The 27365-nt window shown below is 30.1% G+C and overlaps 3 protein-coding genes across 4 annotated transcripts; 1 reads left to right on the top strand and 2 right to left on the bottom strand.

The window, feature by feature from the left end:
* The first annotated feature begins 893 nt into the window (after positions 1-893).
* On the top strand, positions 894-3894 carry LOC132951893 (zinc finger protein 664-like). Its single transcript, XM_061023931.1, has 3 exons — positions 894-1406; positions 2374-2513; positions 2749-3894. The coding sequence occupies exons 1-3, from the start codon at positions 1164-1166 to the stop codon at positions 3704-3706; spliced, it is 1341 nt and encodes a 446-aa protein (XP_060879914.1). The 5' UTR covers positions 894-1163; the 3' UTR covers positions 3707-3894.
* A 1147-nt stretch (positions 3895-5041) lies between these two features.
* LOC132951891 (ubiquitin carboxyl-terminal hydrolase 15-like) lies at positions 5042-11439 on the bottom strand. Of its 2 annotated transcripts, XM_061023930.1 has the most exons (11): positions 10584-11439; positions 9738-10273; positions 9289-9635; positions 9124-9217; positions 8875-9050; positions 8664-8792; positions 6783-7441; positions 6187-6303; positions 6000-6127; positions 5792-5935; positions 5042-5404 (listed from the first exon to the last, which is right to left on the bottom strand). In XM_061023930.1, the coding sequence occupies exons 1-11, from the start codon at positions 10808-10810 to the stop codon at positions 5367-5369; spliced, it is 2595 nt and encodes an 864-aa protein (XP_060879913.1). In that variant the 5' UTR covers positions 10811-11439; the 3' UTR covers positions 5042-5366. The 2 variants fall into 2 exon arrangements, with proteins under 2 accessions (XP_060879913.1, XP_060879912.1); XM_061023929.1 differs by having other exon boundaries at positions 9289-10273.
* A 1216-nt stretch (positions 11440-12655) lies between these two features.
* Positions 12656-22335, bottom strand: LOC132952659 (exocyst complex component 1). Its single transcript, XM_061025013.1, has 15 exons — positions 22011-22335; positions 21123-21209; positions 20954-21049; positions 20721-20835; positions 20498-20652; positions 20017-20244; positions 19708-19950; positions 17495-17726; positions 16997-17226; positions 16085-16269; positions 15815-16025; positions 15563-15716; positions 15355-15500; positions 15063-15257; positions 12656-13101 (listed from the first exon to the last, which is right to left on the bottom strand). Exons 1-15 carry the CDS (start codon positions 22185-22187, stop codon positions 12949-12951), a joined length of 2607 nt encoding a protein of 868 aa, XP_060880996.1. The 5' UTR covers positions 22188-22335; the 3' UTR covers positions 12656-12948.
* Between the last annotated feature and the right edge of the window lie 5030 nt (positions 22336-27365).

The following is a 27365-nucleotide window of genomic DNA, read 5'->3' as shown; positions in this document are numbered from 1 at the left end:
AATTCACTCAGTGCTTGAAAATCCAATCATCGCATCTATAATCACCTCCAATCTAGTCTTTCTCGTACTCCTCAAACCTGCAGCTTGTGTCAAAACTCAAAAGTACCTAAAAACCAACAAAAGCAAATCCAGCTGCTGCCGCGTCACATTTGTTCTCGAACACGATTTTTGTCCTCGAATTACCTGCATACCTAATACCATCTTATTTTCAACCTCACTTACTACAAAATAGAAAATACGTCGGTGTCCACTTCGGTGTAAAAAAAAGTTGACCTATATTCTCATCATAATTATGTTCATATCCGCATCACCAAACTTAATTTCCGTCTCCATATTCTTAAATATTTCCTAAGCTCGGAATTAAATATTTCTCTCCACATTAAACCAAACTTCTATAGAAAAACTCTACAATAACCAATTTAGCCCCCTAATACATCTCAAATAAAACACTACACACACATCTAAAAATGAATACTGTATTAGAAACTGATATTACCATTTTACCACACAGCACACGTTACCATACAACCCAACTACCTATGATTGAAGGAAAAAATCATTTGAAAATGTCAAGGGCGCGGAGCGGAAGTCGATGGAAGAAAGAATCAAAGCGAACTACCGACGGCAATTGAACAATATTGGCCGTCGGAACAAATATCTTTTGGAATAAATAAGCGTTGGGAACTTGGGAACAATTAATGTTAATAATTCTCGAAAAAATGAATGTACATTTTGGATATTAATTCAAATTTGAAATTGAACAAATTGATTTTGGAACAACTTATTTGTGGAACAAAAGACAGTGATCCGGCCCAACCCACGGACACCGCCGCGCCTATCGCGTTATCACGGTCGGCGGCGATGGCCCCGTGGAGGTGGTACCCGCTTATCAGGTCGGCCGTCAGTCGTCGTCGTCTTGTAAACAACGCGAGCTCGTTCGAACGAACGATCGCAAATGAACGGGAAAATTCAGTAAAACGAGCGATGCGCATTGCCCTGCGCTACTGGCGACCACCGACGACGACCACCGCATCACGTCCGCGGGCGACAACTACGACGACGACGATTTGTTGTTGACCGCGTCCGCGACGGTGGCGGTCAATGTCAATGTGACCGGCGGCGGCAGCGGTGGCAGCTGCGGTGTTGACGCTGACGACGTCGACATGGAGCTGACCAAAGTGTGCCGGCTGTGCCTGGCCGCGGTCGAGTGGCCCGTCAGCGTTTTCGACGAACTGTCCGACAAGATAGCCCAATGCCTGCAGATCCACATATCCCGGACCGACCAGCTGCCCAAACACGTGTGCGTCAAGTGCAAAGACACCGTCAACGAGTTCTACGCGTACTACACCAACGTGGTCGAGTGCCAGAAACAGCTCGATCAGCTGGCGGACGTCCAGCACAACATGGTAAGCGGACGCTCATCGGTGGTGCATCGCAGTCACCGCACCTTGGTGGTCTTGTAGATTTCCACCATGTCAACTCCAATTGCTTCGGTGTAGTATTCACCTTATGTTTCCACCACACTCTCGTTTAGAGTTGACTGGGTATTCGTGGTCTTTTCTTTTCTTCATCGTTTTACTCGAGTAGGTGTACGAGTAATTGTTTAGGCTGATTCGTTTATCCCAATCTATTGATATTTAGTAATTATTGAGTAGTTTTTTTTTTTTTTTTTAAGGTGTGCTCGTTATCTAACAGCGGTCTCCAATGAATAGATAAAATTTATTTCATGAAAACAATTACATGAGGATATTAGAAACAATTTTCTTGCATCAGTTAATTTACCGGAGAGGTTAATTAGATTTAGGTTAACATGTTTTTGAAAGTCATCTAAAAAAATATTAGGTACCCTTAAATGATTTAGGTACATAAACAATGATAAACAAAATATAATTGTTAGGTGCATTATAAAATTTTTATTATTATAATCTGGCACTAATTATTAGTTTTAATTATCTCCTGGCTCCTATTAGTCATTTTATTAAGTATTTAATCAACAATTAATAAATACTTAAATAATTATTGCGTAAATCAATTATCTAGCCTACTTTTTTTACAAATTATTATCTTATGTATGCCTTTATAATTTGTCAGGTCTGAACTATAAATTCAAATAATTGCAGAACAAATATATTTTTTATTCTAAATTATTTTAGAAAAAAATTGTTTTTATTTATACCTACCATATTCTACCACAATAGAAATTATTTGATGTTCTTATGTGAAGAAAAATACCATACTTACTTGATTAAAAATCACGAAAGTAATAGTACCTAAATCTCATATAGATATTTAAACAAATACACTTTGATAACAATTTAAGTATTTAATATTATGTACATTTGATTGATTCATTAAAATGTCATTAATCAACAGGCTTCCAGTAGTTTTGAACCAGTGGTGACCATTAATTATGACCAAAATACAGAATACAAATCTGAATACAACGAACCAGAGAGTTGGTCTGAAAGTAATCAATCAGAAATTGAAACGAAAGACACTGTGAAAATAGATCCGTAAGTTCATATTAAAATAATATGCTGCTTACTAAAATTATAGATCTTAACTTCAAGTCAATAGTTTATTTAGTTGTGACTTATCGCCTGATAATAATTTTAAATCTGAATACAGTTATAGAAGTTGCCTGTTTGATATGCCATCTAATTAAATATTTACATTCATAATAAACAAATACACCTAAATCAATTGTCATTAATTTACACACTTATTGATTTATTATGTTTAACACAGCACTGATGAAATTGATGACCAAAGATCGGATAGGACTAAGACACCTCGTAAGGTTAAAATAAAATTTTTCAAATGCAGAAAATGTGAAGAATCTTTCAATACTAAACACGCATTAAAAGATCATCAAAATGATGCACATCCGCACTCTGCATATAAGTGCAATTGTTGTGATAAAACATTTGACACAATGTGTGCGCGACAAAAACACAAAAAAGAAGAACATCCTAGTGTCACTTATTCATGTGACACATGTGACTATCGTACACCTTATAAGAGTCGAATGCAATATCACGAAAATAGACATAAAAAAGTGTACAGCGTGTTCTGTGATACGTGCCAAGCAGGCTTTTTTAACAAAGACGAGTTGGCTACGCATGAAATTAAAAACCATGGTGCCGAGCCATACCAATGTGATCGTTGTAGCAAATTATGCACATCAAAGACCAATTTGTATAGCCATATGAAAGTACATACCACGTCAGCCGAATCAGTTAGCTACCAATGTGAAACCTGTGGAAAAGCATTCAGGCGTATAGGCAGTTACAGACGACACATTCAGTCACATTTAGGTCTGAAATACGAATGCTCTTATTGTAACAAGCTACTGAGTTCAGCACACCATCTAAAACTTCATGTGCGCATACACACCGGTGAGAAAAATCACGTGTGTGAAATGTGTGGCAAAGCATTCACAGTTAGCAAGTACCTAGTCGAACATAAAAGAATACATACAGGTGAGCGGCCATTCAAATGTGACTTGTGCTCTAAAGGTTTTACTCAAAAGACGTCCTTACGCATACACACCAGATGGCATACAGGAGACCGCCCATATAAATGTGACGTATGCGATGATAGATTTGTAATCAATACATTTTTGCAGAGGCACATTAAGAAACACCATCCTGACCTTGTAGAACCTGTACAAGACCCATGCGCTAACTCCCTTCAAACTTTATGAAATGTTATTTAAATAAGGATATTATTTCACTTTTTTATGAAATTAATTTCTCTATTGTTAATACATATATAATTAATATATAATACACTACTTTTATAGTTTTACTTTAAATAAATTATATAAATACCAAAAAAAAATGTTAAAAGTTAAATAATTTTAGTCTTATAAACTTCATTATACTTCAGCAATCTGTATTATACATTTTTTTTTTTTCGTGGAAGTGTGCATACTTAATTTAGAAAAGGCAAGAGAAATAACCACTTAGATTTCATCTTTCATTTGTTAAAATTACACCCAACACGAATAGACAAATAAACAAATTTATGCAATGAGAATCAATTATAATTTTTGTATGATTTTTACCCACAAGTAATTCTTATGAAGAAATTATACCTGAACTCATAAATACTATGCCTACAATAACTTCTTTAATTCAACTTCCTATAAAAAAAGAACTATTCATTTTCAAGTCCAATATAATAGAAAAACTTTAGAGATATATTATAAGTAGGGGCCGGAATTATATTCTTTTAAAATAGCCATAATAAGATGCTAATATTCTCTTGAACTAAAAATGTGCATTTATATGCTAAATAATTAAGCAAATAATACAAACTGATATAAATAAATACATAATATGCAAAATAATACAAAAACCTGACATAAATAGGTACCTACATAATGAAAAAATATTACATGTTAAGAAAAGTTTGATTAAATTATTAATAATAATATTTAATATTCAATTATTTTAAATTTTTAACTAAGAAAATTTTTGAAAACAGTATTACAGAGTACAGACAACTATATTTTGTTCCATGATGCTCTGGTGTCATATTTGCACAACAGTCGGTTAAAATGTTTTTATAAAATATCGATCTACAAAAATTAATCGATATATTCTCTAATATTCTTTATTATACGAAATATTCTCAAATATGCAAAAAAAAACTTTTGCCATTAACTCACCTTTTTCATGATTTGTAAATAATTTGAACCCCCGTCTGACTGCATAGACTCAAAAAAAATATGCAAATGAATATAATTCCGGCCCCTAATTATAAGTATGAATTCAGATAAAGTTTACCATAATTCATAGCTCATGTGTTAATACTTTTTACCAACATGTTTATATTCTAACATATTATCATCAGCTGTCATAAAATGAATGTTACATATAATAAAATGCAATAGCCAATCCAAAAGCATGGATCTTTCTAAAAGTTATATGTTAGAAACATAATGTTTAAGTTTTTACCATTCAAAGTAGCTTATTTACAGAACTTGTATATACATAATATTATTATGTCCAACCTTTTCAATAATATAACAAAATAATAATACTGTTTTTATAGTAAAAAATGAATTCATACAAATAACACAAAGTTTACTCCATTTAAAATTTACATTATCGTATTTTAGTAAGGAATTTTCTCACAAAGGTACTAAAAAAATAATAAAGAATTACTAGAAAATAATAATAATAATAATATAAGTAACATCAACAGTAATGAGAATTGAGGACAAGACTTTCAAGATTAAATTTGGCTAGTCCTTTACCACAAAAAATATTCTTTTGTTTAGTATGATAAACATAAGAAAATCATAAAATAGCAATTATTTTTTTTACTGATTCTTATTTTATTATTTAAAAATAACTTCATAGTCCTGAGGAATCAGCATCGTCATCAGGTAATCCTGCAATATATAACAAAACATATAGTTTAATATTTATCTTTTCTTTTTTTTTTTTTATTTTTAACCCGCAGCAACTTAGGCGATTGGGTGGTTTTTAAACGTGGGGAGGGAACAGTAGGTGTAAACACGTGTGTATAGTTTTGGCAGATTTTCAAGTGGGCACCCGTAGGTATCTGCCATGCTCGGGTGGGGGATGGCGGCACTTGTTCTCCAGGCAACATGACTTGCCCGAAGAAAAATGCAGCCCGTGCACCGAGGTTTGAACCAGTGCCGGCGTGCGTCACAATATTTATATCATTATCTCGAAAAATAAGAATATATTATTCTAGATCCAAGAAATAAAACTAAGAATTGAAAAGTAATATATTATACAAATGTATTACACACCTTGTTTCTTGTAGAACAAAATATATGCGTTACAATAATCTTCTTGTCCTGGTATTGTTTTAATGGCTGTTTCATCATTGTAATAGTGCCAATCTTCTGACTCCACGTGTTTAGTATAAGATGTATAGTGACCCATAGAAGTACCTAATATAACAGGAAATAATTAATAGATATTGATGATTGGTATTAAAAAATTAATATAACATACTTCCAGTATGGCAAACGCAAGCATACAAATCATATACTATTTCTTGTTTTATATCCAATATCAATCCATCTAAAGGAAATACTACACTGTCTTGTAGTTTTATTCCCCAATTTTCATGGAAAACAAATCTAAAATTATGAATACCTATTAAATGTATTTCTTAAGTATTATAAAATAATTTTTTTACCTTTTTAAGTATACAATGAGACATCTAGGATACTTGGAAATGGACAATGTTTTAGTGGCGCGTTGATTCTTTTTGCAGGACGGACACCACCAAGGATTATTATCATCTAAAAGTTCACTGTAAAACAAGACCATTTTTTTTCATCAGTTTATAGAACCTATAGAATATAATATACATCAGAGGGATTTAACTTGTTTTATCTTTTGAGAATATGTTCTTCTTTAGAAGTTTTTTTGATGTATAAAAATAATAAAAATAAAAACGATAAAAATTGTTTAGGGGGCTACTAAATATTTAATAAAACATTTTAACAAGAAGGATCAACTGAAATTGACGTCTGACCAATCCACATAGTATACAAATATAAATATTGGATACTAACACAATTTGTCATCAAATTCATTTGTTATAAAATATTATACTTTTGAATCAATATTATAATTAGTCAATAGAAATGTAAATAAACTCAAACTCTCAACTAACTAGTTTGAAAAGAATTATAAAGTATTATGAAATAGATTTAACTAGATCAAAACATAATTCTACCCTAAATAAATTCCTAAATTTTTTATAAAAAAAATATAATAAATTATTACCTTTGGCAAAAAGCATTGATGCAATCATATATTGAAAGAGGTTTATTTGATCGCATTTGTTCGGTAGATCCTGGATGCAATTTGGTGTCTAGCAAATAGGCATCCACATAATCTTTAAAGGTAACAGCTAGTGTATCACCGCTGCGAAACTTGATTATACCATTTTTGTTGGTAATCACACAGCCGCCACAATGTACATCCCACATGCATCTAGAGCACATGGTCCCCTGACCATCAACTAAAGATAGTGAGAAATCTTGAGTGTATGGATGAAGTTTGGCAACTTCGACATAAAGTACTTCAGCAGGAACTTCACTTGGTAATCGAACCAATGCTGGTCGGCCAATTAAACTTTTTCCGTCAGCTTGTTTAAACACGATTGGAATAGTCAATCGTCGTATAGCTTTATTTGTACTACCAGCAGGTTGTTCGATTGGAATTAAATCAACCTTAGGATCTATTCTTACTCTACAAACAGGACAGTCCATTTGATCTTTATCTCCACTAGAATGAAAACAGCTCGATTTAATGCATTCTTCACACAACACACAAGTGCAATCTTTGATATCTTTGTGGAGTACCATATAAGGTTTATACTCTAAGCATATGGTACAAACGTCCCCTTGTTCAATTGTTACAGAATCTATATCCATTGGTTCCTAGAATAATATAGATCTTTTTAAGAGATACATTACATAATACTCATTAGTATAAGTTATTGAGTGTAAACATTTTTAATGGAACATTTTAACAGTGTATTTTTATTTAGTTATTTTAAACTTAACTGGTTTGAGAACTCAATTACATGTATAATAAGTTGACAGAGTTTCAATTATGTGTAATGAATGTGTACTTCAATAATAAATTTACAACTGCGAAAATATATTAGGAATTAAGTCAGGGCCAGCAATTTATTCTTGATTGAAATTAAGGTAAAGTGGTTGTGAAATCATGAAGTGCAACAAAGGAGGTACTGATTAGTAATAAAATTAAGATAAGAAAGAAATAAATTCAAATTTAATAGGACAGAAGGCAGGAGAAATATGGAAGCATACCTTTGACAACAGACATCTCAATTTACATAAATTGAGAGCATCCATCAAGAGCAATTTAGCATTATTATGTGTGGATATTAAATCCTCAACAATCTTAAAATGAGTATTAAAACAGTAAAGGCTCAATGAAGTCAGAATGTATATCAGATATAAATATTACATAATTCAATTAGTGCAAAATATACTTGTTCAACGGTTGGATTATTCACCAAATAGAGGTACGATTTATATTTACTACGGACAGAAATCAACAGACCACCACCACGAGAACATGAGCTGTTTGCTGTGACCTGTTACAGTGAATCGATTTAAACCTAATTGTACATTACAAGTTTCTGGAGATAACCAGGTTTGAATTAGTTAGTCTATTATATTATTATAATCCAGCGCAACAGTAGTGGCGCGAAGCTAAGTAAAAAAAAATAGAGGAGTAGCCACTAACGTATAATAACAGGAGCTAGAGTTTTACCATTGAAAAATCATATGCTCTTAATTCTGTGATTTGCCATTATGATCTATGACTCAAGTCGTAAGCCCATTACACATCAATTTTTAAACATAATAATAAAATATGGGTTCGATGTAACAATATGTCTATAAGTATGGAACGCTGGCTTTGTGATGGAAAAGGTGTTTACATTATAGGTTTAGGAAAAAAAGATATAACAGGAAGTCAACGATGCATGCTATATGGATTATTATTATTATTATATACAGTCAAATAAAATCAAGAAATAGTTTTGCCACTGGACATAATCATAACATGGGTACCATATCATTGGCTATTTGATATCAATAAATTGTTTATACAATAAAATTAACTTACAATTTGTGTGTCTCCTTCAGTTAATTCTTCGATATCCCCATTCACAAGGTCCAAATTAATTTCCAACACCTCAAATGCATACAAATCACGATTATTAGAGTCGACACTTCTCACTTGATGATCATCACTCTAGTTAAAAAAATGTAGTTAGTAAATAGTTTGAATCTTATAGGTACCTACATCACAAATTAAGTATTTTTGATAAACTTACTAATATTTTTGAAATATGTCTGTTAAAAACTTCGGCTACAACCAACATGTCAGGGTGTTTGTCTTCACCTATCAAATTTACTAACTCGCTTTTAACCTTTTTAATATCATCTTGTTTGTTAACGGTAATCAGGTACTTCATTGGTGGGTTGTGTGTAGCACTAACAAATGTTATGTCTAATAAAAAAAAAAAAAAAAAACATAAATATTAATATTCTAATTGGCACTTTAATACCCATATTTAGCTTACATATTTGTTGTTGAGTAGCATACGGTAAAGGTACAGAGAGATACATGAAAGGTTCATGCATGACAGACACATAATTACATTCAAGACATGTTACCTACAAAAACAATGTTTAATTAATAAGTAGATCATTTTAATTTTTGCTTTATAATATAATTTGTTACTTACAGAACTTTCAAACTGTCCTTGAAATATTTTATTAATAATGGAATCTTGTTGTATATGCTTTTCAAGAATAGTAGATCCTATTGAATCAGCTTCTACAAGCTCTGTCTTAGGTATTTTATTATCATCTAATTTTACACGCTTCAAATCCATAAGTCTCGAATCAGAAGAGGAATCACAACATATTTCTCTTTTTCCATTCAACAAATCATTAATTTGTACCTTGGCCTTGAGAATCTCTGGTTCGCATGAAGATATGGTACCATCATCAATATTTGGTGACACGAGAACATCAGCGTCTGTATTATTCGTTTTCTGTGCCATGAAGTCTTGGTTCTCAGATAATTTTTCTGTTAAAATGTCACATATAGTTTGAGGTAAATCAAATTCAGATGAACTAACAAACTCATCAACTTCACGTGGCAATAATTTTCTGGGATTTGGAGACTTACGAGTTTTGCGTGATGTTACTTTGCAGTGTTTGGCAAAATGCATCAATAATTCATCATTTAGGCTGTCTAATAAAAGAGCCAAGAATTCTTGACAATCATGCTGGCTGCAATCCCGGAACTGTGCATATCGTTTTCCCAACACATATTTGAACTGATGTGGATTAATAACACTGTACTGTCCATTCCAAACACGTTTAGCAAGATCAGAAAATTGTCCAATCAACGTGTCTTCAGATCCATCGTCGTCAAAGCTCAAAAAATATGATACAAGACTCTCTGTTGATAAAAGAGCTTGTAAGCCTGCGCTCATAAAACATGTATTACCGAGATTCCGAAGACCACAGACACCAATTTCAGCAGTTGGATCAGATAAATCACCATCAGCGGCATAAATTGTGCTTAATCCTAATCCTGGTGTTTCAGCCCTGGGAACAGTTTGAATACTATTGAACTCATCAAAATCACTAGGACCTGGAAGTGGTATAGGAAAACTTGAGTTTGTTGAAGTTGGAAAACATGATGTTGAATCTTCATTCCTAAAAATCAGTAAAAAAATTCTTAAAACTCATCTTTGTCATTACCTAATAGTATCGTATACCATAAACAATGTATAATTCTCAAAAACTAATTTTAATATGATTTTAATATTTAGTACTAAAAAATGCACTTGAATGACATTTGATAAACTATTTTATATGTAAATCAACATTAAAATCAAAATTGATCGGTACAACAAGTATTCATCGGTTATAAATCTATAGCTATAAATTTTAACTACAATATTGTGTGAAAAACAATATTGTTTGAAAAGTATTATGTTGAATCAACAGGTTCTTGACGACTCACCATGAACTGTCAATAGTCATCATCTGCGACGGTTCGTTGTTGCGCAGATAAGTGTCACTGTCTGTGATTTCAGACAGTTCGGGCAGTGTTTTTGGCAGTTCTTTGTCAAGGTTCTCGGCTAGGAAAGCCGAATCACCAAAGCTCTCCTTGTCGTCTGCCCGCAAGTAATCGTACCGGTTACCGTGCAACGAACTCAGTATGGACGTGTCGACTTCCGAGGTTTCCATAAGTCGATCAGTCTGCGTCGGGTTTGGCACGAAAGATGTGTTTGAAAAAAAAAAGTTTTTAAAAATCGCGACGGCCTTCTATTTATGTTTTCGGAGACGTCGTCACACGTCCCGGCCAGTCGCAAGTTCAGCTCTCTCGGGTTAAAATATCGGATTCCGGTCGTCGTCCGAGATTTGTCCAGCAAAATACACGATTGAAACTCGGTGGTCGTTTCGTGCCAACAGCTTATCGTCGTGTCGTGCGGTTTGGGCACGCTACGGATGCGCAAGTATGATGGACGATGGTCCGCGGTAGCACTGACCAACGGACTTAAGCGGCTAAAAAAATCTGTCGTGCGGTCTTACAAAACAACAGTGACGTTTCGGATGTCAGCGGGACGCGCGATACCATTTCCGCCACGAACCAATTAACGCTAAAACGCGGAACGGAATTTAGAAATATCACGCGAATTAACTCACCGTGAGTTGATTGTTTAAGACTCTGAATGTTGTGATTTCTGATTGTTCCGGTACGATTTGCGGAGAATACTGAACACTGAATAGTGAATAATATCGGTGGTCGGTGATCGGAAGCTTGTTTTTTTTTCCTATTTTTTTCTTGGTTATGCGGTTTCAGAGCGGCAACACACCGGGACCGAGCATGGTATAGACCATGTTCACATTATCTATTATAGGTATCCCAGATTGTGCCTATATAGTAGCTCTTGACGCGATCTAGTGGTCCTGTTAATAATCTATAGAATAGTATAATAATAACATTGATTATAAATATAATTTATAATCAATGCTATTATGTATTATTAAACATTGATTAAGTATTTAATGGTTTAGGTTCAATTGAACATAATTACTAATTAGTCTATCTGGGACATAATGAGACAATAGTGGGGTTCAGTTAAAGTATTACCAAACTACCAAAGTCTGGCCTTAAAATAAAATATGTTTGTTTAATATTTATGTGTTTTTTTTTCGTGAAATTCTTCTAAATAAGTTCCTATGTTGATAAATTTGAAAAAATATCAATCAGGGTTTAATATGGCTCATCCATATGTGATATGTCTCATATTACCCCAGAGTGTGGGTAAGATGGGACAAATTCCATTTTTTTTATATAGTTTTTTTGATTTCAATAATATTTTTAAACGTTTTAGAATGAACAATTTTTAAAACTAAGGAACATTGACTCATAAATGGTACATAAACTCTTTTCTGAAAAATTTAACATACTAACGAGTTAAACATTAAGTAAGTGTCTCGTCTGGCCCCGGGTTCCCCTATAGTATTCGTATTACATTGTTGAGATTTTATGAACATTCAGTTATTACATAAGATAATAAAAAAATCAGGTAAAAATAATGTACAACTATAAAAAAACATTTTCAAATTTCAAACAAATTTTAAGCAATTAAAATCAAAAAATTCCGTTTATAATTTTTTTGCGGAGAAATGTAGGTTTGTTTTAATGTCCATGAGAATTCTATAAAATGGATCGTTTGCAAAGTTTTGTTGCCAAACAAATTTTTGATACTGGGTCCGCGACCGCATTTGCGCCTCATAGACTCATTGCTTATTTACAACAGTTGTCCGGATTATTTATATTTCAAGATATTTCGTGCCAATTTATCATGATTTATAAATTTGCGCTTATTAGTAATTTGTAAAAAGGTAGAACACAATCAGTTGCGCTTAGAACGGGGTTGAAAACAAATATCGGGCATTTCTAATGTGAAACGCCTACTCGTATTTGTTTATTCACCGCCTCATATTATTCCATTTACTTATTGTATACACATTGGTTTATCAACAACCAATGATTTTTTTTAGCTACATATTATACCTTCAAAAACATGTTTAGTACTCATGGCGTTTTTATTAGAAAAATAATTATAACACATACAGTATTTTATGCTCAGAAATATATAATTTTCATAATGTTAAACATAATTACAATTTACATTGTATAATATAAAAAGGAATAAAGTATATTGAAAGGCTTGTGAACATAATTTTTAACAAAATTAAAATGTTTTTTTTTAAATAATGTTATTTATAAATAAGTTAAAATTAAAATTTATAAGATAATAATACAATAGATTATCAATTTAAACATGTTATATTATATTTTTGATTATAATATTCTAATGGGATCTAGCAATTTCTGAGAAATACTGTAATAGATCTTCAATGGAAAATTCTAATGAAATCATGGAACCAGGATAGCACCTTTGAATTAAGTCCTCAATATATTTATATTGTTGAATGAATTCTTCTTGCATAGCTCTCCAAACCACCTGAAAAAAATATAAAATCATAATATAGATTAAATTATGTTTATTTCATTCTAAAGGTAAACAAATTAAGCAAGTAGGTGTCGTTCTGCTGTACAGTGGTTCACTGTAATGGATGGTGTTAAATCTGAATTCAAATATATAATAACATTGTATGTGAAAAACGATTCTGAGCGAAGACTGTCAACCAGCCTATGGTATTACTAAGTATATTTGATGATATTATTGTGAATAAAGTAATTGAAGGGCTTGCTGCAACAACCAGATAAATCCACTTTTTTTGGAATATCACTTTTTGACGGAAATTAATAAAGGAAAATTTTCTTTAAAAACAGATGCAACAATCAGATAAATCCGATTATTGACAAAGAAGTTATTATAGAAATGGATTTATCTTGTTTTACAAGACACATGCAACAATCAGATAAATCCGGATTTATCTTGTTGTTGCGTTTATATGGGCACACTGTAATTCGCACGTTTTTTTTATACTGTTCTATATACTATTGCTATGTGATTAATTTTTAAGATATTTAATTAAGAAAGGAAGATATCTTATTATTTTATTACTATATTTTTTTGTTTTTATTTGTATGAAATAAATATTTTTTATTGTTATTTATTGTTATTACTACTTGAGTACAGAGTATTATATTATATAAGGAAGGTAATATATCAATAATAAATTAAGAAATAAATTACTAAAGTGCTAATTTAAGACATAATTTACAAAACAAAAATAATAGGTTTTATGTATAAAATGTTTTTTATACAAAATGTTATGTCAGATATGTCCTACTATTCCTTATTTGAAGGCTTAATATGATGATTAATAATTATAAATAAGAATAACATTGAAAATGCTACTGATATTGGATATATAAATAAATTACTTAAATAATAATATAAAAACCAATACACTTAAGCGCAACAACCAGATAAATCCTTGCTCCCCTCAACTTTGGCAAACAAATAATACCCCTAATTTTTTTTTTTTTTTTGTTCAAAGTTTAAAATATTGTGAATAATTATACAAAGAATAATAAACAAACTAAAATAAAATTATTTTTAACAAGTATTTAGCCTAAAAAAAAGAATTTTCTTTGCCCTGGAAAATTTCAAAAAGTGGATTTATCTGGTTGTTGCACAACTTCAATTTATTTACCTATTTACGTGGAACCTTGTTTTAAATTTTCAATCCTTAGCTATAAAAGTTGAATATTTTGTAAATTTTTAACTACAATATAATTTTTTAATTTTGTCAAAATTAAAACTTTCAATGCTTGTAAAAAAAAATGTGTGTATATATTTGTAATATTTGTCAACTGCTAAAATAACTAATAAATCAGGAATCTTGAATTAAATTTTCACACTTTTTGACCCAACAAATACAATTTTATTGACAATTATAGAAAAGAAAATGTCCGTAAACAACTTAAAACGAATCAAAATATATTGAAAATTTTATGGTGTATAGAAAATGTCAGCATAAATATTCAGTCAACATTTCATATATTTATGGTCATTTGTTTTCGAGTACACCAAAGCCAAAATCAATTTTGTCAAAAACCGATTTTGCATAAAAATTCACGTTTTTCCTTAATCTTTTTTGTTTTTCCCGGCATTTTTGAAAAATACTGGGAATTTCAAATTTTGACCTCCTCAATGCAATACACCAACTAGATTCACTTTCCCATCGAACAAGATACTGAGTGGAAAATCAAAGCATTATTTTAATTACTTATCGTATACACACATAAATAATAAAAAAATTTAAAAAAACACATCGTTGTAAAATCATAGCTCCGCTCAGAATCTAAAATGAAATTGTTTAGTCTTGGGTATATTTATCAGTATAAAATATAGTTTATGCAAACAATAAAATAATATTGCGGGTTCAAAAATAATCAATAGTTTATGATGAATAACACATAATTACATTAAAATTAACAATTAATAATTACTTGTAGTAAATTTTCTTCTTCACTAAGGTGTTTTTCTACTTTTTTATACAAATGATCCAAGCCTTTTTTCACCTCTCGTCCATGATACTCTTTAGTTACTTTCCTTAATTCTTGTTTACTAAAAGCCACTTGATAACCAACTTCTGATTCTTTTATACCTTGTGAAACCTTAGCTTCAACACCCTCAAAGAATAACTAAACATTAAACAAAACGTTAAAAATGAATAAGTATGTAAGATGTAAATACACAATAAACTTTTTATAGTATAAATTAATTATACTCAGTACTCACGTTCAGTTTTTCGAGCGGTCTACCAAAATAACGTGTTACATAAGCACTTAATGCCTCACTATACTTTTGTTTTGCATCTTTTCTAAATTGATCTAATATACCAATTTTTAATTGAGACAGCAATGCATATAAATGGTGAAAGTTCTCTAAATCCATTGAACTATTAGTATTCATTTAGCTTAAATTTAAAACTATTTATGGTTCATACCCATTCTTATAACTTCGGCAGGAGTCTTAGGATGTTCACTAGCAATTGAATGAATAGTTTCAAACATCACAGTTAAGAGTTTAAGATACCATTTATCTAAATCAGTTCGACGCTCCGTTTCTTTAAATATTTGTTCAGCTGTTTTGGCAAAATACTACAAAAAGTTAATAGTAAACAATAAAAAAAAATGATATCACAGCTTTAACATTATGTAAAAGTATCAACAAAAATTACAAACAATATTGTAGTTACCTCAAAGTTGGCAACAAAAGGAAGTATGCCACATTTAGACTTTTTAATAATTCTTACTTCTTGAATTGATTTTAAGTGAGCGTGCATGAGTTTATCATAATTTCTTTTGACATGAACTAATGCAGACCCATAAGTCATACTTAAAAAGGAGCCGGTATCATTAGCAGACATAACATGACGGCCAAGTCTTACTAACACAGCCATTGAATAACTAAAATAATATATTATATATAAAAAATTTAAATAAAAAAGATTTATAATCATAGTTACGTGCTATCCATTCTTTCATGATATTGAATAAATCCAATCAACTCTGGTTCTATACAAGCAAAAATGTCACCCATCATTTTTCTAACTTCTTCATTTATTTTTTTTTCAATTTTAGTCTTTGGTAAAGATGGTAATATTTCTTGGTTTGATTTTACATCTACTTCATCCAAGGTTGTTTGGGTATTCTAGGTATATTCAAAAATTATAATATTATAATTATAGAATAATATTTAAAATGTAAATGTACATTACATTTTAATTGTACTTTTATAAATGTTTATAAATTAAATAATGTTATATTTATCGATAATGTAAAAGATAATTCCGTGGTGAACATTTATAAGCCATGATGCAGAGCCTATTATATTTCAGTACCTACACACTAATCCCCTTAGTATAATATAATAGGTATAACTATCATGAGACTGTAAATATGTTTTTTGTTTTAAGTTATTTTTTAGCATAATTTATCCAACTACCTAACACCCATACAAAAAATTTCTATCATAACACCTAGGCGTAAATTAAACCATGTTCACGCTACTATGATACTCTGTTCAAAATAAGAACAGACCTTGGTGGCCGGCTTGTGCGCAGGGTTGTGGCAATACTACACAGCAAGTATATAGATTGGTGACTCGGTAGGTGTGACAAACAGGTGTTACTTGACTACATCTGACAAAAACTGGTAGCTACCAAGGTCTGTTCTTATTTTTAACAGAGTATAGATAATTCTAAAAAAAACCTAAAATGTTTAGTTTTGTCAATTTTTCCGGAAGACTAAGAGTGCTGGGATAAACTTAAATTTGAAAAAAAATCCTAATACATGCATTATAATTACTATTAATAGTTAATAATCATTATTTAATATTTACTAAAATTAAATAAGTAACTGTATCGTAAATTATATACTTTGGTAGTAGGGCTGAGTATATCCAATTGGAAAAATGAAACACAAAAATTTTGTTCGGATAAACAAATTGGTTCAAGTTCAGAAAGAACTGCTTCCAATACTTGGTCAAATCTTTGTCGTTCTTGAGTATTACTTTCTTGAGCCCAAAATTCTTTATCTACACCTAATAACCAATCTGACGGTGGCCCAGTTGACTTTCTTATATCTTCTTTTGAATTAGATAAATGGCCTAACATCAAAACAGTAATATAATTCATTAATTGGGTGTAATATTATCATATTTATAAGTTTTTCAACTGACATAAAATAACTATTAAATTTATTTTTTAAATTATACTTAAAGTTAATACTTACTTTAAGTGTTAAGTATACTAAATAATAAGTAATACAAAAATAAAATTTAAGTCAAAAAATATAAAGCAGTCAAATTATTAAATAATAAATAATAAATTAAGGTAACTAATTTTTCATAAATTATTAATAAAATTATAAATTACCAGCATTTATGCGCAATTTTGCATCTTCTAAAAACAATTTTATATCTCTTTCATAAAGTTTAGATAAAGATGATGTATAAACTTTATTAAGTGCCATAAAAGATTTTCGATCCATTGCTTTACACCAATGCATTAGTTCTGTATAAGCAGCAAGTTCTCTATGCAATGAAGTGTGTTTCATGATGGTCAGTTCATTGTTGGAATTTCTTTTTGATTCTCCAATATCATTTCCCTAAAAATGAAAACGTATATACTATATTATAATATTATTATATACATTATACATATACAATATACATTGACTGAGAGATTTTTTATTTTTAAGTCCAAGCAAAATATTTGTTTCTTGTTTTCATTTTATTTTTTGAATAGTTTTTCATTGTAAAAGTAATTTTCTTCCCGCATTGATTTCTTGAAACCGTAAAAACTTATAATTTTCTAATAACAATCTGTAATTTAAGTTACAAATTCTTTTTATTTAAAAAGATGCCACACCCACATGCATTGTTTCCGTCTTACAAAGGCATAACATAGCAATTATATGTTCATAATATTCCATTTTAATCTGTTATTTTTAAAATTGGAGTGAATTAATTTACTATAAAATGTAAAGGTAAGATAATTATAAGGCATCTTAAAAGTTTTTATTTATATTAAAATTATGATGTGAGTGCAAATTGCATTTTTTTCTGAATGTCCGAAAACATTGGTTTCTAAGCAAAAAGTTCATTTCATACATCAAAGAATTAAAAAATGTAACTTATTTTGCATTTTTTGAAATTTTTAGTGCATTTTATGGTTTTTAAGTCATTTTTTCAACATTTTTTTCACATTCATTCTAAAAAAAATTAAAATACCTAAATATGTATTATGTTACGAAATTACGAAATTATTGGTGACACGTGTATTATGTTACGAAATTACGAAATTATTGTTGACACGTGTAGACACAAAATATATACATACAAGTTACAACGGATTATTACCCACATTAAGGTAAAGATAAGATACGATAAACTGTTTATCTAAATTGTAATTTTGTATTGCACTGTTGAATTGAGTCATTACTTCATCGTTTAGTATCGCGTATAGCCTCGTCGTTAACGTTTTCGAGTGATTTTCGTAGATGTATTTAGTTTAGTTTTGTTTATTCCACAAAGTTTTTGAAAATGCCTAAGGCCAAATCTTCAGATGTTTGTCTATGAAACAAAAGGTAAAAGTATAACAAATATACCTATCTAAATGGTATACCTATTAAATTTTTTAATTTTTTAGGGTAAAAAGAAGATGGACAGAAGATAATTGAAAATTAATTAATTAAGGTTGTATTGAATTTAAATATTTTTTATTAGATTTTTCATAATAATGTGTTTTTTTATAAGTTTTAAATTTAAAATTTTGTTTTTATTGAATATAAACCCATTATAAAAGTATTTTAGGGCAATTTTTTAGTGCATTTTTTGATGTAAAAGCATTTTTTTAAGGCATTTTTCTTGTTTTTTAGAGCATTTAAATCCGTTCCCTAGTTATGAGACTTTTAAACCAAAAATGTTCTTCCTAAAAATATTCTTCAATACATCAATATCAGATTTTTGACCGAAGGAATACTCAAGTTTTATCTAATCTAATATTAGGTAAAATAGTTTAGTACATATGAATGTTTTGATAAAAATTATTAACTTCACAATTTTCAATTTAGATTACATAATAACCTGTCTCAAAACCAAACTATTGTTCATTTCGTGAAAAGAACTACATATATCAGGAAAGAAATTAAAATTGATAAAAGTTAACATAAAAATAACTAATAGTAATTGATATTGGCATATTGTACAATGCTAATTTAGTTTTTCATTGATATGAACTCACCTACTTCAAGCTCTGCTTTTTGGAGGTTTATCATATGTAAAATTAATTTGTACATGTATTGTTTTCTTTGTTATATGATGATGAAATATAAATTATTATTATTATAAAATAAAACTAAAATTTGAAATATTTACTAAGCAAAAAAATTAATTCACATTTTCCTAAATCTATATTTATATATAATGTATATAAAATATAAATGTGACTATTTATAAAATTTATTAACCTGTTTTTCCCCAAATTCCCCTATATACAAATATTATAAAAATGTGAGTATGGGTAATGTGTATTGTATATGGTTATATGAATATAAATAATGTATTGTTTTTTTTTTTCAAATTTACCATATGAATAAACAAATTATTAAGATGTCTAGAGAGAATCTGAGAAAATTTTGCTTTCCATTTTTCAAATCGTCTTCTTTGTTCTTGAATTGCTTTTAATCGAACTAAAGCTGGATGAATTTGTGCATTCATAACTGCTTGTAATTCTTTTGCAGCCTCAATAGCATCTCGTAATCCAGTTGGTGTAGTTAAGTCAGCATCAGTTAATGCTAATTGATGTTTTGGAGAAAGTTCTAATTGATGCTATTAATAAATTAAATATTTATTTTCAAAAAGTATATTGGATAAAAGTGATTAAATAGTACTTACAATTACTTTTTGTAGTTCATTAAGTAATTTTTCATTATTTTTATTAGCTGTTTGAATATTAGCATTTTTCTGATCCATCTTATCAATAGTATCTCGCACATGTCTTAAGGTTTCATCATACATATCTAAAGCTGATTCTACCTTTTCAATTTCTTGAATTGCTGTTTCTAATTGATCCATTAATTTTGTAACTTGCGGCTCTGAGGCAAGAACACTCTGCACATTCTCCTGTATTTTAAAAGCATTACATTTTATAATTAGGAAATATTTCATGCAATAAAACATTGATGACCCTAAGACAATCGAACTTTGAATAAAACATCCATCAAACATACAATGAAAAATTGCTTTTACATTAAATATTTAAAAACCTATAGGTCTTTTGCTGTCTCTTAAAATATTATGACCAAATACCTGGATCATTTAAAAGCAGCCCACATAAGTGATACAACTTAGATGTATTACAAAGGTAATTACTTACACCATCTAGAGCCATTAATTGAGTGGCCAACATATCTGTAAATGCTTTAGCATCCTTGGCAGCAAATCCACATTCTTTCATTAATAACTCAAGATCTAGTTCTTCTTTTTCTGATAGAGGCTGAAAATCTTCAGCACTAATAATAGGTGATACAGCTAAACAATATTAATTTTAGAAAAAAATTAGCCATAAAATTGCAATGTGTTTAAATTATAATGCATACCTAAGGAAAGTTTTGATTTACGATCAGCTGGTAGAACAACTAAATCGCCAGATGTCCAGTCAAGAGGTAAATTTTTGAATTCAGGTTTTCTGTCAAATACATAGCTGGCACATTGCTGAAATAATAATTTAACTTTTATATAACTACTATAAAAATATATAACACATTTTGACCATTGTTCATAAACTATGAGTTTATGACTTATGTCATGACATCTACATAAATCATAATACCTTCCACAACGATATCAAAAATATTTTACGCTCCTGATTATTAGTTGCTACCCATTTATATGGTTTGTCCAGTATCAATTCTATTTCTAAACAATCCTATAAAAAATTTAAAAATTAATTATATTAAAAATTAAATGTATAGTGTATGTACTATGGTGTATGTTATTACTTGGGATGAAGTCTTGCCATCAACAGTAATTAATTCATTCAATGACCAAATTCTTTTCTTTTTCACAACTTTATTGTCAAATTTTATCTGAAAAGTAGAAAATAGGTTAGTAATGTGATGCAAAATTGTATACATAAAACAATTTAATCAATTCTGTTTTATTGTTGTCATTAAAAAATGAATAACCGTAGACACATTAAAGACACTTGATGTTTTCAATATATTTATAAAAGAAAAAAATATATTTATAGACATTTTACATGTCTGAACTTTTTTTAGTTTTTTCTCGATTTATAAATAATCTATTTTTTTCTATTATAATAGTAAAAATTAGCAAATCATTATACAGTTAAAAATACATACAATTTTTAATTTTAATACCTAAGATTTGGTATTATTATATAATTTTTATTGGATTTGTTTTAAGTAAAATTAATTCATTATACCTTATATAAAAATAAAATAGGTACTAATAGTAACATAAATATGATATGCTTGCTAAAATAACCTTAGAAAAATAGGCTGCAGACAGTATCCGCTCAGAATTGAATACAATGATTTATCAATGAATTCAAATTTAAATATTTAACACATTAGTTATACTATTTTGTGACCTACTTAATGATAATTTTTAAACTCAACAACATCACAGTGATTTTTTATTGTTTGACAAAATTTATAATTTGTAAAATTGTATCCATAAGACATAGGTATAATCTGAGGGGGAGGGGGGCAAGGGAGCATCTGCCCTCTCAGATATTTCACTGAGCGGGCAATAGTTCCATTGTACCTTATGGATTTTTAGTTTTACCATACGCTGCTCCCCAAGAATTTACTCCAGATTAAGTCTAAGATTGTATCAGTAGCAATAAATAAATGGTTGTATACCTGATGAATATAAATATTTGATGGTGGTTCCTTGGTGTCTGATAGACACAAGTATCCAAATTTCTTTTTTTTTGAATCATTGCTAACACCAACAAACGCTAAAAGTTTTTGATCACATTGATCAAATATTTCTTGTTGTAATATCTGCCGAGCAGTAGCCATTGTATTATTTAACATCCAATGTATGATCTAAAAACTACCTATACATTGGTTTTTAAATTCCTATTTTGTCCACAACAAAACTGAAAACAACTTATTAGTTATTACAATTATTTTAATAAATTATATGTTATAACTTGTAATATATATTTTAATATTATTCTTTACATTATCAGTTAACAGTTTAATCACAGAAATACAGAATTGATAACACTTCAACTAACCAGTGGTTTAATGATAACAAATTGCATTTTTAAAATAAATAAGATTGATAAAAAAAGCATAACGCCCACAGAATAAAATAAATATAAACCGAGTGATTCGCCAAGCGGCAAGCATGTTCACCCCCCATTTTTCCTTTAATAATGAAATTATTCAAACTTTTGGAATATTTAAATGTAGGTACTTAAAGATAATTTTTCAAATACTTGTTTTTCAAATTATTATTTTTTACTTATAATTATTTAGTGGATAATTTTGTTGAAAACTTCGATGTCCCTCCTCATTTGAAATTCGAACGAGTAGTATCTCAATTACCTATTATAATATTTGTTCTGAGAATAATGGTCCTTAAAAATGGTTTTACAAAATTATAAAATCGATGTACCTACCTAATATTAGATGACGATTTGCATGCTGGATCTATATAGTACCTATTTATTGTACTTTGACTATTTTTACAAATTATTAATGTTGATAGATGAATAATTTCAATATTGGTCAGTTGGTCACCACTGGCTCTCCTAGCCCCCCCTTCCCCCTAGTTACTGCAATTTGGTATTTGCGACAGTAATAAATTGTACCCATAATTTCTGGAGTCATAGCCTAAAACTGAAATACCTATACAAATAAACGTATTTTAACATTTTGTTTGTCTAAAATAGTTGAACTCTGTATCACCACAAATCAGATAAAATAAATAAATGTCAACAATTCTGCAATGGCTTATATTTTAAAGGTTACTGTCAGGTTAAAGCCTGAAGGTAAAATTTGATTCGTCGGAAACAAATAACAATAATATTTATGAGTTGCTACGTTGGAAACGACAGTGTCGGAAATAGCACGACACCGCGAGCATTATAGTATCCCAATTATTACTTAGTTTTATACATAATATAAACATACCTATTACATGCACTCCGGCATTGAGGGTCCCGCGGTGCCAGTTTTTCAAATTTTCCACAATTCTATACAATTTGGAAATTAAATTTTATATTTTAGTTGCCAACTCATTTATAGAGGAGACTCTACTACCCGATACCTATTTAGGGGGGTTGATAGGGTGTATTATATCAACAAAAAAAAAAACGACTTTACGGGAATAACTCTCAAGCATAGGCGTGCGCACGGGTGCAGCGAATGCTGCTTTCGCTGCACCTGACAATTTATTTTGGATTTAGTGGGCTGGTAGATATTTATTTGAAAGGTATACATAGAGTGAATAATTTTCAACATATCAAGTTTATAATTAAATTAAAATATAATAAAATGTTCAATGTTATTCAAATGAAAAATGATAATACTATTTTATCAATACAAGTCTAAAAATATATGGGTATTATTGGAGAAATTCGACGTACACACTAGATTACAGTCTACAGATACAGACACAACCACAATGACAATAGCACATTAACCATTTGTGTGTATAGTTTATATAGATTGTATGAACTTATAAGACATTAAACGTTTAAATAGTGGTGCTAAACAGAAATCGGGGGGGGGGGGGGCGCTATTTAAAGGAAATAAGTGGGCTGCTTATTGTTCTTTAGAAAAAAATGTTAAAAATGTAAGCTGCACCCGACACAAAACCCTGCGCACGCCTATGCTCTCAAGCTTTATAGAATTGTCGGATTTTGATGACTATTTTTTTTATCTGAAAAAAGAATACTTCTTACAGCACGCATCGATCTCTGATTTTGTATTTTATTTCAAATAATAGTAATAAAAATTTGTAAAAAAATGCTTTTTATCTTGTATTTTTTTAGACATATTATAAAGTTCGAAAATAAAATATTGAAAAACAGAGATCGATAGCAATTAAAAAAAAAAATTATGAAATTTGGTTGATTCTACAAGGCGGTATCGTTATTCCCGCAGAGTGTATTTTTGAGGACAAAATGGCATGGGCACCGGGTGCCTTAATTTATTATCTTCCAATATCTGTAAGGTTGAATACTTTTTAAGTAGTTCTTATAAGTAGTTACTAATTATGTCCGGCACATCAGTCATCGACCACTTTCTATTCTCCGTGCCGCGCATCAAATACGCGTCCACGCGGTGCGGCATTTGAAAAAAAAACTTTGTTCCGCTACTAACTACTTAAAACATAATTGAAAAACTTAAAAAATAAGTACGGATGCCGCGTGGCTTTGCCGAAAATACCGCCACACATACATAGGTGGCCGGAACAAGCCGCGCGGATTTCCTTTGACGTTGACCGCCTAATCTGTAGGCCGATCGGAAATTTTGCCCCGCGGGAAATGAAATTATGTATTCATATGCACATGCCGCGCGGCAAAAGCTGCTCCGTCTGGACGCGCCTCGACTTAAACCATGGTTGCAAACTTGTGACCGATTTGTTTACTTATGAGCATCGAAATAATCAAACTCTATAGCGCCTTAAATGCATTCATATACGGGCAGTAAGGAATAACCACATAAGATGGCATGATGTAGAGAAGTCGGAAGATGCATCTTCTCAACATCGTGGAGTAAAGTGGTAATACATAGGTACCATTAATTATAACCACGGTATATAGTGTCGTAGGCGTCGGATCCGATACGTCTGTAAACGTTTCATGGAATAATACAAACAACGGTTTAATTAATCGTTTCGAATTTTCAAAAGGCTTGATGTTTTATACTTCGATCGCGGCACGCCAATGTATGTTGTAAATTTAAATTTGAACAACTTATTACAAATATACTTTAGAAAAATCAGCTACTGCAACAGACATGTTTGAAAATTATAGTATGTCATTTAAAATAAATATATAACTAGAATTTAATAACAAATAAATATAATATATTAATAATAAAGAAAAAATCATGAAAAAAAAAAATGTAACTAATAGACATAAACTAATTCCACTAGGTATATAAGTATGTCCAAAGTACTGTACAATAGATTTACGATTTAGAGTATATATGTATATATATTATATCTATATATATTATACATATATATTAATATATTTCGTATGACGTTGCAGTTATTATTTTAAATAGTCCAAATAGAATATATTGAAAATACTTTTTTTTTCGAAAGTGGTCATTGTTAACTCGATGTCTTGATGAAATAATAATACAGATTTGCACAGGCACAGTAATAATAAATGAGAAAGTTAGGAGTTTAATATAGGCAATTTTCACGACAAAAAATAAAAGTTTGAAAATATTATTGTTGGTTTTCTTACATTTGAATGTTTAAATGTACAAAAATGTCCCATGTAGCCATGTTGAACAAAATACTAATGAAGTGTAGATACCTATTAAGTTTTTATTCATAAGAAAATCATTGCTTTACCAAAATGTATTATAACAGCTTTATTATATTATAATATGAAAATGGTGGCTGGGTGTTGCGCAGTTCGTACACTCACTGAAAAAACGCACTGAGTGTACGTAACGGCCGGCGTTGCTAGTTCCCGGATGGGTGTCCACCCGGGATTTTTAGCAACTAATCCTTGCCACACATACAAAAACGTGTCTTCAACCGTTCCTCTCCCCCTTTTAACAACCTACAAACAAACAAAAAACCAACAGCTAATGGCCCAAGGTGCCGAGCTCTCTAGCTCAATAAAAAAAAAATTTAAAAAATATGACAATGAAATATAAAAAATGTTTAGACTGCTCGATTGCTACTGCAGATAATAATATAATGCTGCAATACAATTAATACTATTTTTTTTACTATCTACAAGTGCATATTTATAAATTATAATTTATAATTAATATAGGGTATAGTGGGTATACTTACTTAGTATATAATTTTACAAATTTCAAAGATCGAAATTATGTTATATTAAGTATTATATAATATCTACCCAACTTTAGATGAAACAGAGTTATTAAACTTGATGCTCAATAAAGATGAATTTATACTGTACATCACACGACAATATAATAATAATGATTGTTGTACACCACTTGAACCAATTATATGGGCAGTACATTTTAATATTCCTAAATTCCAAAGGCTACCATTGTTAGAAAATATATTACTTCGGAGTACAGCATACATAAAAAAAATTTATAGCTTTCTGCCAGACAAACAAATACTTGGAAAAACATATGAAGTTTTAGGAATACCCACGGTTTGTGGTGAACCAAATAAGTAAGTACCCACAGATAGTAAGCTTTTATAAACAACAATTGTTTAAGTAGGTAGGTAAATTATCATATTATTATACAATAATTATTAATTAATAATATTAAGTTAAAACAATGACATTTTTAAACAAAATATAATAGGTGTCCATATTGGCTTGTAACATTCCATGACGGAGTGGTTGATTTTTTTAATAATAAGAATTTTATAGGAAATAAGGACGTGGAATGGAACAAAACGTTCGAAGGACGTGTGATGTGAAAAATGTGTGCTTTAATTTGAGATAACATTGGAAAATCGATTTTGCCATTTAGCACATTTTTAATAAAAGTTAAATTATTAGCTCTGTGCTTACGAATTAAGATCGGCTAAAAAAATCCTAGATACGCTACTGAGATGTGCCAACTTAGGAGAGTAGTCAAGGGTAGGGGGAGGGGAATCAATTTTAAGAACATAGTTGGCAAACCTAAAAAATATATGTTGTACTCTTTCAAGTTGACAGTAAGTTTTAGTGGCACACTGCATTAGGGTACCAGACGACTGTGTCATATTATAATATTGGTTTGACGGATGCACAATACATAGCCTTCATATAGGTGTTGATAAATGATAATTTGAACTCATTTGCTACTCGCTTAATGCTACTCACTAACCTAAGGTTTTGATTTTTTGAGTGCCTTGTAAGTTGTAGCAGAAACTTTCAATGTGCAGGTTAGGCTTAGGACTAAATGTAGGAGTAAGGATCAATCCTAGATCATGGAATAAACTATTAATAGAGATGTCAGATGATACCGAATTATTATTGATTAAGTATGATGAGAATGTAAGGAGAGAATACGTTTTGGCGCATTTTCCCAAAACAC

The sequence above is a fragment of the Metopolophium dirhodum genome, chromosome 9 (assembly GCF_019925205.1).
Source record: "Metopolophium dirhodum isolate CAU chromosome 9, ASM1992520v1, whole genome shotgun sequence".
Lineage (NCBI taxonomy): Eukaryota > Metazoa > Arthropoda > Insecta > Hemiptera > Aphididae > Metopolophium > Metopolophium dirhodum.
This window is presented reverse-complemented; position numbering and strand designations above follow the sequence as displayed.